The following is a 15,916-nucleotide window of genomic DNA, read 5'->3' on the forward strand; positions in this document are numbered from 1 at the left end:
TCTCTGTGCTCCTCCAGCCCTTGGTAACACATTGGCACCAGTACCCACGCACTGTGTTGTAGTCATTTGTCATTTCCTTCCCCTTGATCCGGACTTTCTAGACTCATAACCCCTGCCACAGTGCCCGGCATACGGCAAACCCCTGAAGGGTGCCCGATTAACTGAATGTGTGCCCTTTGGTCAGTGGTTTATAGACTCCTCTCTCACTTAAATTTGTATCAAACAGCTACTAATAGCTTAAGAGATGCATTGGGGTTTCCTTCCCTTTCTCTTTGCTAGGACTAAGGGCCAAACCTCGTACGGACCAGGAAGTGAGCAGAAAGGACCTGGAAAATCCTCCCCCAAAATAGATCGCTCATTAGCTCAGCCACTTCCACATCTCCAGAGTGAGTTTGAAGAAACAAGACAAGACATACATTCTTGCACAGTCTGCAGTTTAGATACTAAATTAAAGAAATAAGGTGAGAATCTGAGTAAAGCAGGGGTCATAGCTCAATGATCTGGATCTCAAAAGGGTTTAAAGAAGGGCCTCCCATCCAAGTCCTCCTCCTCTCAGCCACGTGGTTCTGACTTAGTATCTCTCACATGTATCAGGACATCTAACAGCTCCTCAACCGAATTAATCCAGGCCTTTCCATTCAAGAGCCAGGCCAGCACACTGAGCCAGCTGGGAGTCGTGGCGTAGGGAGAAGCCCCAGAAGGTCCCGGGTCCCAATTCCACATCTAGCCCCACTGCACCTGAGCCTGCATGTAAAGTGGCTTTTCAAAACCAAACCCGTTTTCCAGCTCAGAACCTGGGCAACCATTTCCTAAACATGACCTTGCTTATTATACTTGAGCAGTTAAGCTAAATACAGCAAGGAGCATAAATTCAGCAACACACAGGCTTCCGGGGCTTAAGTGTGAGGAGTGCACGTGGGCTGGGTTCTGTTGAACGAGTGGGAACTACAGAAGCCAAGGACGAGACTCCTGCCGTGGTGTGGAACCTCTCTAAAACAGTCTTTGTGGCCATCCATCCCCCACACACAGCCAATGGGGTCTTCTTCCCTGCGGACAGTCCTCTCCCTGGTTTCTCACCTGTCTGGGGTGGACAAGTACTTCTGCTTCTGGAATTTCTTCTCCAGGCCCATGAGCTGCAGCTCAGTGAAGATAGTGCGACTCCGACGGGGCTTCTTCTGCCGGGGCGTGGGCTGCTCCGTCTCTGACTCGCTGCTGCCTAGAGCCTCGCCCCCCGGGACCTCAGCAGAGGTGGCCTCAGAGGCCGGGTGGCAGGACAATGCCTGGGCAGCTCCCGGGGTGGCAGGGACCAGGTGGGAGATGACCGCGGGCTGTCGGGTGATCACTGAGAGGAGAGGGTATGCCCGGAGGGAAGCAGGGCCTGGAAGACAAACAGGGAAGCAGGTCACAAGAGGAGCCAGCGGGGGAAGGAAGCCAGAGGCCCCCGGAGGACCACTTGCAGAGACCTGACTGGTGGGGCCTCTGGATCACGAGGAGGTATAATGGAAGAAGGGGAAGCAGCAGCAACTCATGACCTAGAACTGCTGTGTGGATGGGTGAGCTGTGCTCAGCCTGAGGTATGAGAGGTCCCCACGGCCAGGAAGAGGGTCCTGCAATTCCTCTGGTGTTAAGTGGACGTTTCCCCTCTCTCTTTTTTCTTTTTAAAGTTTATTTATTTATTTTAAGGGGGAGGAGAGGGACAGAGAGGAAGAGAGAGAGGGAGAGAACCCCAAGCAGGCTCTGCACTGTCAGCACAGTGCCCGACACAGGACTTGATCCCATGAACTGTGAGATCGTGACCTGAGCCCAAATCTAGAGTCAGATACGTAACTGACCAAGCCACCCAGGAGCACCCGCCATCTTTTTTAAACCTCTGAATTCTGGTTTCAGAACTATGGGTCAATAATCTGAGCAGATGAAAAGTAGTTGTCAGAAAAAGCTAGAAACACACACTTGAGAATACAAATAGGTTTGTAATATACAAACTGCCTGAGAATCACCTCTGGTCTTTGTAAAAATACATAGTTGAAACTGTGCATTCCTCCTGAGAGGTCTTTAGACCTTGAATCATAACATTTTTCAGAGCTGGAAGGATGCTTAACAATTATTTCATCCAGGGGCTCCTGGGTGGCTCAGTTGGCTCAACGTCAACTCTTGGTTTTCAGCTCAGGTCATGATCTCACAGTTTCGTGGGTCTGAGTCCCGCTTAGGGCTCTGTGTGTTGCCACTGCAGAGCCTGTTTGGGATTCTCTCTCTCTCCTCTCTCTCTCTGCCCCTCCCCCACTGTCTCTCTCAAAATAAAGAAATAAACTTTAAAAAGAAAACGAGTATTTCATTCAACTTCTTCATTTCAGAGACAAGGCTGAGTGAAAGGCTAAGTGACGTGCCTAACATCACAGAGATTAGAGCTTTGAGCAAGAAGGCCCAGGAGTCAAACCAAGTTCTGGCTTGAAGTCCACTCTTATCACATCATGAACCACATGCATACATCATTTAGGGAAGGGGGACAAACAGAAAGATTTTAATTCACATGGAAACTCGGATCCATTACGGCCGGCTGCCTACAGCACTGTGCTGAGGACGACTGCCAGGCTGGGTCAGAGCTTGGCTGAGAAAAGAGAGCTGACGTTGAGTGATGACGTCTGCCGAAATGCCGTGGGCATCTGCGGGGGCGTAAGGTGGTATATATGCTAGCCATGTGCCACTCCTGCCTTAGGAATTTCAAGGCAGAAGTACTTTTCTGTCCAAGAATCTTACGTCTTTAAAGTTCAAGTAAAAGAGCTCTTCCTTTTCATTATTCAATAGGATTATGTTTCAAATGTCATGATCATTACCTATATGTCATTTTATCTTTCTGGGCCTCAGTCTTGCCATCCACATAGTGAGTAAAAGTAGATAATTTCAAAGAATTCTTCAAATTCTAACTTACTGATGCCAGTAAAATACCTCTCATCCCAAGCCCATTTTGATATCTGATGAATACAGAGGAGACATAGGGACTGCCCTTGGGGACTCGGCCTGGCCCTGACAACTCATTACGAAGGCAAAGGCAGGCATGTGAGCCAGGCAACATTCATGCTAGTTCTGGGTTAAAACGAACCAATTTCAAAGAAACATTCAGGGGCTGCTTGTGTTCTGTCTCCCTCCTCTGGGTTGGCTTTTCTCTTCTTATTTATTCCCATGCTTCTGTTTTGGACTCCAGTCACAGTTATTAAAGCAGATAACTTCTCTTGTTCTTCTAGAAAGGCCCAGTACAAACCACAAAGTTGTTAAATAATAAATCACCAACGGCTATGACTTCCATGAACTCTCCAGCCAATGCTAACACTTGAGGTTTTGTGTTGTGGATTCTTTTTGAGGAAAAAAAAAAAAAAAACATCTGGGAATGAATTATAGCAAGGACACCTGGGCCTCTGGTTTTGGATCTCCCAGTATACATTACGAAATGTCACTTCTTGAAAAAAAATTATCTGAAAGCTTCTTTACTGGCATGAGGTATTTCTCATCTCAAATCACTTTATTCCTTTAATTCGGACATTTCTTTTAAAAGGAACAGTCTTTATTAAACAGGCTAACTTATACTCTAGATACTCTGGAGCTTACCAGCATGGCAACTGCCTAGTTACCTACCTGTCAGTAATGCTTTTATCACCTGAGTTTCCGCTTTCTCTTGTGAAGAGAGTTAAACTTTTTTCCTTAACATTAAAAAATATTTTGGAAGTGTGGTAATATCTAGTGTTGGCAAGGATATGGGGAAATGGGCACTCATATATTGTTGGTGATATACCAGTATAGTCTTTTAGAAGGACAAACTGGGGTGCCTGGGTGGCTCAGTTGGTTAAGTGTCGGACTCTTGATTTCGGCTCAGGTCATGATCCCAGGGTTATAGAATCGAGTCCTATGTCAGGCTCCACAATGGGCATGGAACCTGCCTAAGATTCTCTCCCTCTCTCCCTCTTTCCCTCTCCCCTGCTCTCTCTCTCTAAAAAAAATTTTTAATAAAAGGACAAACTAAGCAGTGCCTCTCAAGTTACTGACCAGGCAATTCTATAATGAGGCCAATTTGCCCATAAGCACAAAGATTTATGTGCAAGCGTATTCACTGCAGCCTTGTTTATAATAGTGAAAAAGGGAAACAACTCACGTATCAACAGGAAAATGATCAGCGGTACATCTACAGTATGGACTATGATGTAACCACTAAACAGAGCTATATAAACAAATAGATAGATACATTGATTGATAGGTTACATGGAAAGATGGATAAAGTGAAAAAATTCTGAAATATATTATTGAGAGAAAATAAAGGTATGGAACAATCTGCATTCTATTAAAAAATCCAGATGTGTATCTGTATTTAAAAATGCATTTTTTTAAGCCTAGGAAGTTAGTCATCAAGTTATTAACAGTAATTACCTCTACAGAAGGAGTGGGAGTGGAACATAGCGCACAGTGGTCTCTACGTATTAATCTAATCCTGGATTCAATCCTGCCATAAATGGTTACTGAGCAACTACTATGGGCTGTACTCTGTTCTAGAGGTTGGGGATAGCAGTGAATTAGATAAAGTCCCACCTTTAGGAAGCTTACATTTCAGTCAGGGAGGTAGACAGAAAACAAATAAATATATAATGCTAAAGGAACACCTGGGTGGCATTAGTCTCTTGGTTTCAGCTCAGGTCATGATCTCACAGTTCATGGGTTTGAGCCCCACATTGGGCTCTGTGCTGATGGTGCAAAGCCTGCTTGGGATCCTCTCCCTTTGTCTCTGCCCCTCCCCTGCTCTCTCTGTCTCTCTCAAATTAAATAAGTAAAAAAAAATTTTTAATTAAAAAAAATTTATATCCACTATATATATATATATATATATATATATATATATATATATATACATACATACAGATATGCATACATATGATGCTAAGTAGTGATAAATTCTGTGAAGAAAAACACAGCAGATTATGAAGATGGGGCAGGTGAGGAGGAGGCAGATACATCCGAGAGGGGAGGCAAGGCAAGGAAGAGGTGACAGTTTTGGCAGACAGGTGAGTCAGGGGAAAGGAGAATCTTGAGAAGAGCACCGGGGCACAGAACCAGCTTGAGCAAAGCCCTAAAGTGGGAATGGTCTGTGTTCAAAGTCAAGCAAAAAAGGCAGAGTGAGTAAAGTGGGGGGGGGGGGGGGGGGGGGAGTCACAGGAGATAAAAATTTGGAGAAATATGCTGCAGTCAGATCACATAAGGTCTTCAAGCCCAGGCCAAACAGTTAGGATTTTCTTCAGAATGAGATAAAAATATTGGTGAGATCCGAGCTGGAGAAGGACATGATGTGATCTGTGTTCTGAAAATCCCTATGGCTGCCATGTCGGGGACTGAATGTAGGGGTGGAGGGGAAGCAAAGGAGTAAGCCAGGAGGCCAGGCCACATTCCAGACCAGAGACCACAGTGGCATGGGCCAGAGAGGTAGCAGCTGTGGTTGTGAGAGGTGGTCAATTCCGCGTGTGCCTTACAGTTAGGGGCGGAAGAGCCTGTGGAAGGGCGGATGTCATGTCTGAGCTACAGAGAGTTGCCATGACACATCTGGGTGTCTGGCCTTAGCACCCAGAGGAACAATGGTGCCATTTACTAAGAAAGGAAAGACTGGGTGAGGAGTAGAATTAGGTGGGGAAATGAAGATTTCAGTTTCAGACAAGATGCCGTTATACATGGTAGATGTGCTGAAAAGGCAACTACATACACCAGTCGCGAGTTCAGAGAAGAGGTTACGTTGGAGAATACAACCCTGACTCATGGCAGTATATGTGGCACTTAGAACCACAGGATTAAATGCCATCACCGAGAGAGTGAGTGGAATAAAGAAGTAAAGAGACCCAAGGATTGAGCCCTGGGGTATGCCAACATCTGAGGTCATAAAAAGGATGAGAAGCCTGCCAAAGGAGCAAGGAAAGGAAACAGAAAGAGGAAACCACTGACCCCATAGTTGAAAATCTGTGTACAATATTATGACTCCCCCCAAATGCAATAGCCTACCGTTGATCAGAAGCCTTACTGATAAACAGCTGATTAATACATATCTTGTACATTACATTATACGCGCGCGCGCGTGCACACACACACACACACACACACACACCCATACTTATAATAAAGTAAACTAGGGAAACACGTTAAGAAAATAATAAGAAAAAGAAGATACATTTACCATACTGTACTGCATTTGTTGAAAAAAATCTGCATAGAAGTGTACCCATGCGGTTCAAACCTGTACTATTCAAGGGTCAACTGTATTTAAATTCTACTATAAGCATGTATTACTTCTGTAATTTAAAAACAAAACTTTCAGTTTTGTTCTCATTGGAAAGTTTTAATATATGTTCAATTTGTCAAAAAAAGAATTTTCATGTATTGGTGCTCATACCCATAAATCATTAAAACTTCTCAAGAGCTAGGCAAACAATAACCAACTAGAAACTCCAGCAATAGAGTATAAAGTATTTCTGGTTTTATGATACTGATAGTAAAGCAAATATTGTGGTATTCTGAGCAAAGGGGACTCTCTCTTAGCCACCTCTGAGCCAATGGGTCTATGGAATTTTCTCTCTTCATGATAGAAGATGTTTGAGTTCTCATGCTAGATAGAATCATATTCTTTCTTTTAAAATAAAAACTATTTAGTGTGGAGAAGTGATAGTCTTTAACAAGTGGTCCTGGGACAATTAGATATCTATATGCCAAAAAAAATGTTAACCTAGAACTCATAACTTATTTAAAAAATCAACTGAAAATGGATTATAGATCCAAAAGTTAACACTGTCTTATAAAACTTTTAAAAGAAAACATAGGAGAAAAATCTTTGTGACTTTGGGTTGGGCAAGGGAATTCTTAGCTATGGCACCCAAAGCATGACACATTAAATAAAAAGGCAAAAAATTGGTTTCCATCAAAATTAACAACTTTTATTTGGCAAAAGATAATAGTAAGAAAATGGAAATATAAGCTATAGACTGGGAGAAAAATACTTGCAAATCACTGGACAGGGTGTATCCAGAATATATATTTTAAAAAACTCTCAAAGTTCAACAACTTAAAAAAAATCACCCAATTAAAAAAATGAACAAAGATTTTGGACCCTTCACCAAAGTGGATACACAGACAGCATGTAAGTACATGAAAAGATGATTAGTCATTAAGGAAATGCATATTAAAACAACAATAAGATACTACTACATATCTGTTAGGATGGTCTAAATATTTTTATAAACTGACAATATCAAGTGCTGACAAGGATGTGGAGCAACTGGAACTCTCTCTCATACACTGCTGATGAGATGCAGAATGGTACAGCATCTTTGAAAAGCGTTTTGGCATCTTCTTATACAGTTAAACTGATAGTTACCATATAACCCAGTAATCCCACCTCTTTTAGGTACTGACCCAAGTGAAAATATAAAAACCTGTATGCAAACATTTATAGTGGCATTATTAGTAATTACTTACCAAAAATTGGAAATAATCCAAATATCCCTCAACTGGAATGGATAAACAAACTGTGATACATACATAAAGTGGAATAATGGAATACTATTCAGGAATAAAAAGTAAACAACAAATTATTTGATACAGGCAGCACCGTGGATGAATCTCAAATGCATTATCCCAAGTGAAAGAAGCCAGACTCAAAAGCTGTAGAATTTGCTTTACATGACATTCTGGAGAATGCAGAACTAGAGATGGAGAAGACATCTAGAAATCGGTGGTTTTCAGAGATTAAGGGTGAGGGAAGAATTTGACTATAAAGGGGTAACACAAACTAATTGGGGGTGAAGGGATGAAGTGACAGGACTGGGTTTATTATTATTATTATTATTATTATTATTATTATTACTGAAGTGTAGTTGACATACAGTTGTTTCAGGTATACAACACAGTGCTTGGACCACTCTATACCTTACACCACACTTTACTTCTGGTGATGGGACTGTTTTGTATCTTGATTGCCGCATTTGTCAAAACTCATAACCATACACTAAAACAGTGAATTTTTGCTGAATATAAATTAAAAATAAAATTTAAAGCCCCCCAAACAGTCAATAAATATTTTAGGTACTGTTTTGTTTTTTTAGGGTTAAATTTTTTTTTTTATTTCAGTATAGTTGACACACAATGTTACATTAGTTTCAGGTGTACGACATAGTGATCGGCCAAGTTTATGTGTACGACATAGTGATCGGCCAAGTTTATACATTGTGCTGTGCTCATCACAAGTGTAGCTATTATCTGTCACCATACACACTACAATTCCACTGACTATATTCCTTATACTGTGCCTTTTATTCCCATGACTTATTTATTCTGTAACTGGAAGCCTGTATCTCCCACTCCCATTCACCCATTTTGCCCATCCCCCCACACCCCTCCCCTCTGTCAACCAAAGGTTTGTTCTCCATACTTACAGGTCTGATTTTACTTTTTGTTTGTTTCTTCATTTGTTTAGTTTTTTTTTAGATTCAACCTGTAAGTGAAATTACATGGTATTTGTCTTTCTCTTTCTGACTTATTTCACTTAGCATAATACACTCTAGGTCCATCCATGTTGTCTCAAATGGTAAGATCTCATCTTGCCATTAAAGCTGAGTAATACTCCAGTGTGTGTGTGTGTGTGTGTGTGTGTGTGTGTGTGTGTGTGTGTGAACACATCTTCTTTCAGCAGGGAAATGCTAGAATCAAAAAGTCAAGAAATAAAAAATGTTGGCAAGGATGTGGAGAAAAAGGAGCCCCCATGCACTGTTGATGGAAATGTAAACTGGTGCAGCCACTAGAAAACAGCATGGAGGCTCCTCAAAAATTAAAAATAGAACTACCCTATTATGCAATAATTCTGCTACTAGGTATTTTTACCCAAAGCAAATGAAAATGCTATTTCATTTTTATTATAAAAGTAACACAATCTGTTACAAAAGAAATTAAAAACAAATCAGAAATATATAAAGTACAAGTCTCCTCTCATTACTATGAAACCTAAAACTTAGAAACTTCCATAACTATTCCTATGTATATAGCACAAACATACAGATAGATGCTCCAAATCTAGTAATATCTAGGCTCATCTATTGAGACACGTAGTTACAAAGTGTTTATTTTGTGAAATATAAATATATCACTTAATTTTTTTCTAAATGGGTAGCCAACAGTGTCAACACCATATACTGACCAGTCCAGTGACTTAAAATGCCAGCTTTAAGACACACTAAGTTCCCAAAGAAATGAAATTGGGAATTTTGGTCACCAGAATCCTGAGAATCTCCTGCTGTCCAGAAAAGCAGCACTACCCTTCCCAAGGGCTGCCCTCTGGGGAGGTGGTCACAAACAGAGAACACAACTGTGGTAGTATTACATGAAGGCAGTATGGGGAGGTGGCAGGGCGGAGAGGCAGGAAATCAGAGAGATGGGTAAATTTCTAGAGGCTGCCATGAGTCTGCAACTTTGGAGAGAGCAAACGCTATTTAGAGAAGATTTCTGAAAAACAGGGCATACACTGTATATAATCCATGAATATACCTGTTGAGAAAAACTAAAGATCTTCATGTTCAACGCTTCTGTGGTCAGATTTCCATTGTCTTTGAATGTAATTCTGTACATACACTGGGCCATATGTGGTCCTAAAAACAGGTTGTATTATGTACACATGTGTCTGTTTCTGGACTCTTCCAACCTATTGAACTAATCTATGAGCCAACCACTCGACTTTAATTATCATAGTTTTTTAAGGGAGTTTTGTTATCTGGCAGAACAAGTCTTTATTCTTTTAACAAAATTTTCTTTTTCCCACTGAATTTTAGCATCCCACTAAAAATTTGGTTCAAATTACACTAACCTTATAGATTAATTTAGGGAAAAACTGTTCTTTGGGTGACCCTATCCTCTGGCAGGTTGATGGCTTTTTAGGGGCACCTGCGTGGCTCAGTCAGTTAAGCATCCATCTGTTGATATCGGCTCAGGTTGTGACCCTGCAGTCGTGAGATCAAGCCCCGCATCAGGCTCTGTACTAAGCCCGGAGCCTGTTTAAGATGTTCTCTCTCTCCCTCAGCCCCTCTCCCCCATTCGTGCTCTCTGGTCTCTCAAAATAAATAAACACTTAAAAATGGCTTTTAGAGGAACGCTCATACACTGTTGATGGGAATGTAAATTGGGACAGTCACTGTGGAAAATAGTATGGAGGTTCCTCAAAAAATTAAAAATAGGAATACATATGATCTAGTAATTCTACTATTGGGCATTTACCCAAAGAAAATAAAAACATCAATTCAAAAAGATATACGCATCCCTATGTTTACTGTAGCAGTATTTATACTAGCCGAGATATAGAAACAACCTAGATGTCCATCAATAGACAATGGATGAATGGATAAGGAAGATGTGGTGTGTGTGGGTGCGTGTGTTCATATTATATACATAATGGAATATTATGCAGCCACAAAAAGGATGAGATCGTGCCATTTGAGACAACATGGGTGGATGGAGAGGGGATTATGCTAAGTGAAATAAATCAGACTGAGAAAAACACATACCGTGTGATTTCACTCATGAGTAAAATCTAAAAAAAAAAATAAACAAAAAGCAGAATCAGACCTATAAATGCAGAGAACAAACTGATGATGGCCGGGGGGGGGGGGTGGGGGATAGACAAAATGGGTGAAGGGGAGGGGGAGATAAAGGCTTTCAGTTAGGGAACGAATAGGTCACGGGAATAAAATGCACAACATAAGGAATATGCTCAATGATACTGTAATAGCGTGTATGGAGACATATGGCAGCTATACTTGTGGTGAGCACAGCTTAATGTATGAACTTGTCACATCACTATGCTGTATACCTGACACTAATTGGGAATTGATGTAATTTGGTTCCAAAAGACTTAAATCCAACAACAAAAACACCTTCGTTAAACACAAAACAAACAGGGGCGCCTGGCTGGCTCGGTCAGTAGAGTGTGTAACTGTTGATCCTTGGGGTCATGAGTTCAAGCCCCATGTTGGGCACAGAGCTTACCTAAAAAATAAAAAAACACACACAAAAAAAACAAAAAAAACTTCCAGTGAAAGACAGTGACCTAAGGCAACATCCTTCACCAAAGCCTATAGCTGCAGGAATCCTGACCCGAGGTTCTAATGCAAGTTCAGCAAGAAAGCTGCACTCTATTCACCAGCTGAGAGCACCTTATGTTGTTGGAAGTGCACAGACAAGGCCACTGTGACGATGATAAATGTTTGGGGGTTTCAGCAGGACCACCCTTGTAAATAATATAATTGCAGTGAGGCACTGTGCTGAGTTTTTGGTACTTGGAAAGCACAAACTCAGATGCAACGGAAGTCAGGGTGGGTAATGTGTGTGCTCCAGAGCATGGAGTCTCCTGAAAGGCAAACCAACAGGGAGCAGAAAAGTGAGACACAACGTACTTGAGCCACAGCTGTTTGCTGTCTCTTCTTGTTTTAATATATGACCCGATTTCCAACAAAACACCACTGGCCCCAAGCTTTAATTTCACAAAGCACTTGCAACTCCCATTTCATATTCCCACAAAACTACTGTGGGATCATCGGCCCTATTTTTACATTTTGGCTAAAAATCAGATTTAGGTTTTAAAAATAGCAAGGAAACATTTAAAATTAACACACACGTTAGGGGGCACTGCGGTTACTGAGAAGTCAGATGATGTAGAATGCTATGTATTAAGTATGTCTTTCCCTTTCCCTGAGAATTATCACTATGTGAAAATGTTGACTGAAGACAGCTGCCTTGCTATGCTGGACCATTTACATACACTTGTGAAATTCAAGCACGTTATCTGCTACCGAGAGAGTAATGACTAATAAAGCAAAGACACTGTTTAAACAAACACATTTTTAGTTGACAAAAGGGGTGTAAACATGACCACAACGAATGCATTTTCTAATAGTTGTTTTCCTTCCAACAATCCCCCTAACCAATGTTTTGCGGGAGGATGGATATCACATAACTGTGTACAGTATACCTAGAAGTCATTCCCTGCCAAATGGTTGGCCACTTTTAGAATCTGTTTTTGGATTAGAAAATCTGAGTGCATTCGTGGTGGGTAGGACATGGGACATCCCAGGATTTGGGGGATGATACAGAACATTCAGCAGGCTAAACAAAACATTTTCTGTTGTGCTGATTCTGAAAACTGTAAACTCATGCACGTGAACACATTTGGGCCAGGCTGCTGACTCCAGGCACATCTCCTCAAAGGAAATCCCCTTCCATGGCAGAAGCCCATCCCCTCCAACTACAGCTGTCCTTGAACTTGAGAGCAGAATCTCCAAAGAACAGTTTTTGTTCCTACTCATCTCCTGTGGGCTTCTCTCTTCCACGCTTCCAACATACCAGTCCCCAAATTGACTTTCCACACCCACGCTTCCGGTTGACACAGGCGAGGGCCAAAGGTCTGAGTGGATAAGAATCTCTAAGCTGCCTGCTTGACTGATTTATGTTCCAGGAATGTGTGACCTATATATCCGCTGAAAGCTTCCGAGGGTCGAAAGCAACACACACAAAGACAGGGTGCAGAAATACTCAGATAACCTGACAGCCTCAATGGGACAACTGGGTAGCTCTAGCTGAGCTTCCTGGGAAAAGTCATAAAATCACCCACATCAAATTATTCCCATAGGCTCACATTTCTACCAATTGGCAGGTAACCTGGGGAAGTGGAAAGACTAGGGTCTCTACCATTGACTTGTGGAGTGATCTTGAACAGGTTACCAACACTTTCTTAGTTTCAATTTCCCCTTCCATGAAGCAGGGCTAATAATAGTTCACCCATGTAGATTACTGTGAGGTTTAAACGCGTTACCATATGTGAAGTGCCCAGTGGGCATTTAATTGCTGTTCCCTCCTTTTCCTTTCCTACCTTCCCTGGAGTTGCCTGATGCTCTGTGAGTCAGCCAAATGAAAGCAGATAAATGTTCTTACCAAGAAAGCAGACTTCCCTGTGAACTACGGAAGTGGGTCTTCTCGTCATCTACGGTTTCACATGCAAAGCAAGACCGCAACTCCAGAATCTGCCAAATGGAGGTCTTCAACTGCCCTTACAGCTATGTAGAGAGACAGACAGCAGCAAGGGAGCAAAAGAAATCGGTGGGAGGGCTGACCTGGCTGGACATCCCCTAAACACTATCAAGACTCCAGAAATCATTACTCGGGCTTCGCAGATGTGTATTAAAAAATTCATAGAACGCTTAAGGGGCCTAACGCACAACTCTTCCCAAGGTTAAGAAGGATGGGGTCAGAGATGGGAGACCCAAGATGGGCCAAAGTCAATCTCTAACAACTGCAGAGAAAGCAGATATGGGTGGTGAAAATGAATTTGGCTTCTCTTATGCTGAAAGAGGGCTAAAGAAAGGCTGGGCTGAGGGGAAGTGGTAACCAGACATGAAAATTCAGTCGCTGTGTGTCTAGATGGATAATCTGTAAGCATGGGAAAGGGGGAGAGGGACGAAAGCAAATATAAAGATGCTCTGAGAGGCCTTTTCACTTTGTGACCCACCACATTTCTGGCCAGCAAGAGCTAATGAAACAGATGCACCCCTTTACAGGTTATGGTTTTGTACAACTAAAGAAAAGAGAAAATGTTTTTTTAAGAGGCCAACTCAAAGGCTGACAAATATGTCTTAGCCATGAACTACTTCATTAAAAAAAAGGCGGTGGGGGGAGTGCTTTGATAGGTTAAGTATAAATGAATTAGAAACATATGGGATAAGGGGTGCCTGGGTGGCTCAGTCAATTAAGCATCCAACTCGGGCTCAGGTCATGATCTCACCACTCGTGAGCTCGAGCCCCGTGTCGGGCTCTGTGCTGACAGCTCAGAGCCTGGAACCTGCTTCGGATTCTGTGTCTCCCTTTCTCTGTGCTCCTCCCCTGCTCAAGCTCTCACTCTCGGTCTCTCGCTCTCTCTCTCAAAAATAAATAAACATTAAAAAAAGAAAGAAACATATAGGATAAATTTATTCCAAAATGTACATGAGACTGCCATGCTGTAGACTCTGGAATAAGCATCTAAATAAAAACTTAAGAAGGTTTGCAAAGGTTGGAAAATACAGGAAGCAGGGAGAAAACATTTGGGGGGCTTTAGAGAAATGTAGGAAATTGGGAAAACAAGCAGAGGCCATCACAGCAACCCCGGCAGGCTGATTGCATCATTCCATCTTTTCAGATTCTTGATTTTGCAAAGAGACAGGCTCAGTCTTATCACAGCCAACCTGCAATGTCATCAAAATTGCAGCCGCCCACAAAAACACTGGGCCACTCTGAGAGCTCAGTGAAATCAATAAAGCCGGTTGGGGCCGATAGGTTTAGGGACCTTCCCCTCCGGCCTAGAATGTCAGACTACCCAAATGTGGTCACCATCTACCCTCTAGCCTCCCCCACCCCCCGTTGCCTTCTGCCAAGGAACACACTGGAGACGGCATTGTCTTTCTCCCCCTGGCCATTCTGTTTTCTACATACACCCACACCTGCTTTCATCCATACCTCATAATCACTCACTGACGGAAAGCTTCCCAGAGCAGCTGTTGTTTAGTACAAAGACTGAATTAATCACTCCTACCTTCATGCGCCCACAGCATTTTGTTTGTGTCCTTATTCACCCTTACTTAATTCAAACCTTGGAGTAAGAATTAATTTGTTTACCCATCTATTTCTCACTAGATTGCAAACTTCTTTAGGACACGATCACAAGTGCATCTTCCTAGTGTTTAACTGCATGCCTTACTTGAACTGATTTCACCTGGAATCAGACAATCAGGGCTGGAGATGTGCTCCTGACACCTTTGGGCTCTAATGGCCTCAGTCAAACCGAATTCCCAAGCTTCTGTTTTCTCTTCCATAAAATGGCAATGATACTTCTCCACAGGCTTGCTGAAGGTTAACATTAGATAATGAGCAAGAAAAGAAATATTTTTAAACAGTGAAGACCATACCAAAAAAGGCACTGATTTTTCCAAACACTCAAAAAGCACTAACGTTCCGTATTTTTGGAGATACTTCTATTGATGAGAAGTCCCAACACTGCTCCCTTGTGCTAATCTAATCCAACCCTTTGCTTCATACCTTGTGCTTTGCAATTTCTACCTAAGGTCCTGGCACCCCATGGATGCGGTCTACACAAAGCCAACCAGGAAGATCCCTCTTGTTCACTGTCACTATCATCAGTGAACTTGACCAAACAGCTATGCAGCTCTACACTAACTGCTAGAGACAGGAAGGGAAACGATTCCTCACCTCTGCCCTCAAGAAGCCAATTATCTCATTGGGAAAATGAGCCACTAAAATGAAAAGGAGACAAGAAAACAAAAGCATGCAAGCAAATGCTGGGTGGGATAAAAACCCTAGGAATTCAGGACAGATGGCTGTGTTCTACAGCATACAGGGCTGATTCGGGAAAGAGGAAGGGCTGGGTTATGGGGAGAAAGGAAGGAACGGATTCCAGAGGCGCCATCAAGGAAAAACCAATAGGATCTGGAAAACTACTAGCCTGGGGTGGGAGACAGGTGCGGACACACGGAAGGCACAGGAAGACTCAAAGACTCTAGTGGCCCCTGCCGGAACTGTGGCACGTCTGCTCTGGGAGAATGTCCTGGTAGGAAAGATAAGGCTTACAGAGGCTTATTTAGTTTGTGGTGACGATCAGACACCCAAGTGATGATACCTAATAGGCAGTGTTAGTCGCAAACTGTACTCCCCAGAAATGCCCGGAGGTGGGTATGGAGACTGTACAGAGAACCAGAATTGAAGGATGGGAAGTCAAATCCATCTCCCAAAAAGTAACACTTAAGAACAACAGAGGATCAAGGACAGGGCCCTGAGGTGTGTCTTTATCAATGGGGCTGGAAAAGGAAAAAGAAAT

General features: G+C 42.4%; 1 protein-coding gene across 1 annotated transcript in view; it reads right to left on the reverse strand.

The window, feature by feature from the left end:
* Positions 1-15,916, reverse strand: part of BARX2 (BARX homeobox 2) — a 76,266-nt gene that overhangs the window by 14,036 nt on the left and 46,314 nt on the right. The window contains exon 2 of the mRNA XM_015067266.3: positions 1,078-1,378. Coding sequence (XP_014922752.1) covers positions 1,078-1,378 — 301 coding nt within the window. The remainder of the gene's footprint in view (positions 1-1,077; positions 1,379-15,916) is intronic.

This window comes from Acinonyx jubatus, chromosome D1 (assembly GCF_027475565.1).
Source record: "Acinonyx jubatus isolate Ajub_Pintada_27869175 chromosome D1, VMU_Ajub_asm_v1.0, whole genome shotgun sequence".
Classification (NCBI taxonomy): domain Eukaryota; kingdom Metazoa; phylum Chordata; class Mammalia; order Carnivora; family Felidae; genus Acinonyx; species Acinonyx jubatus.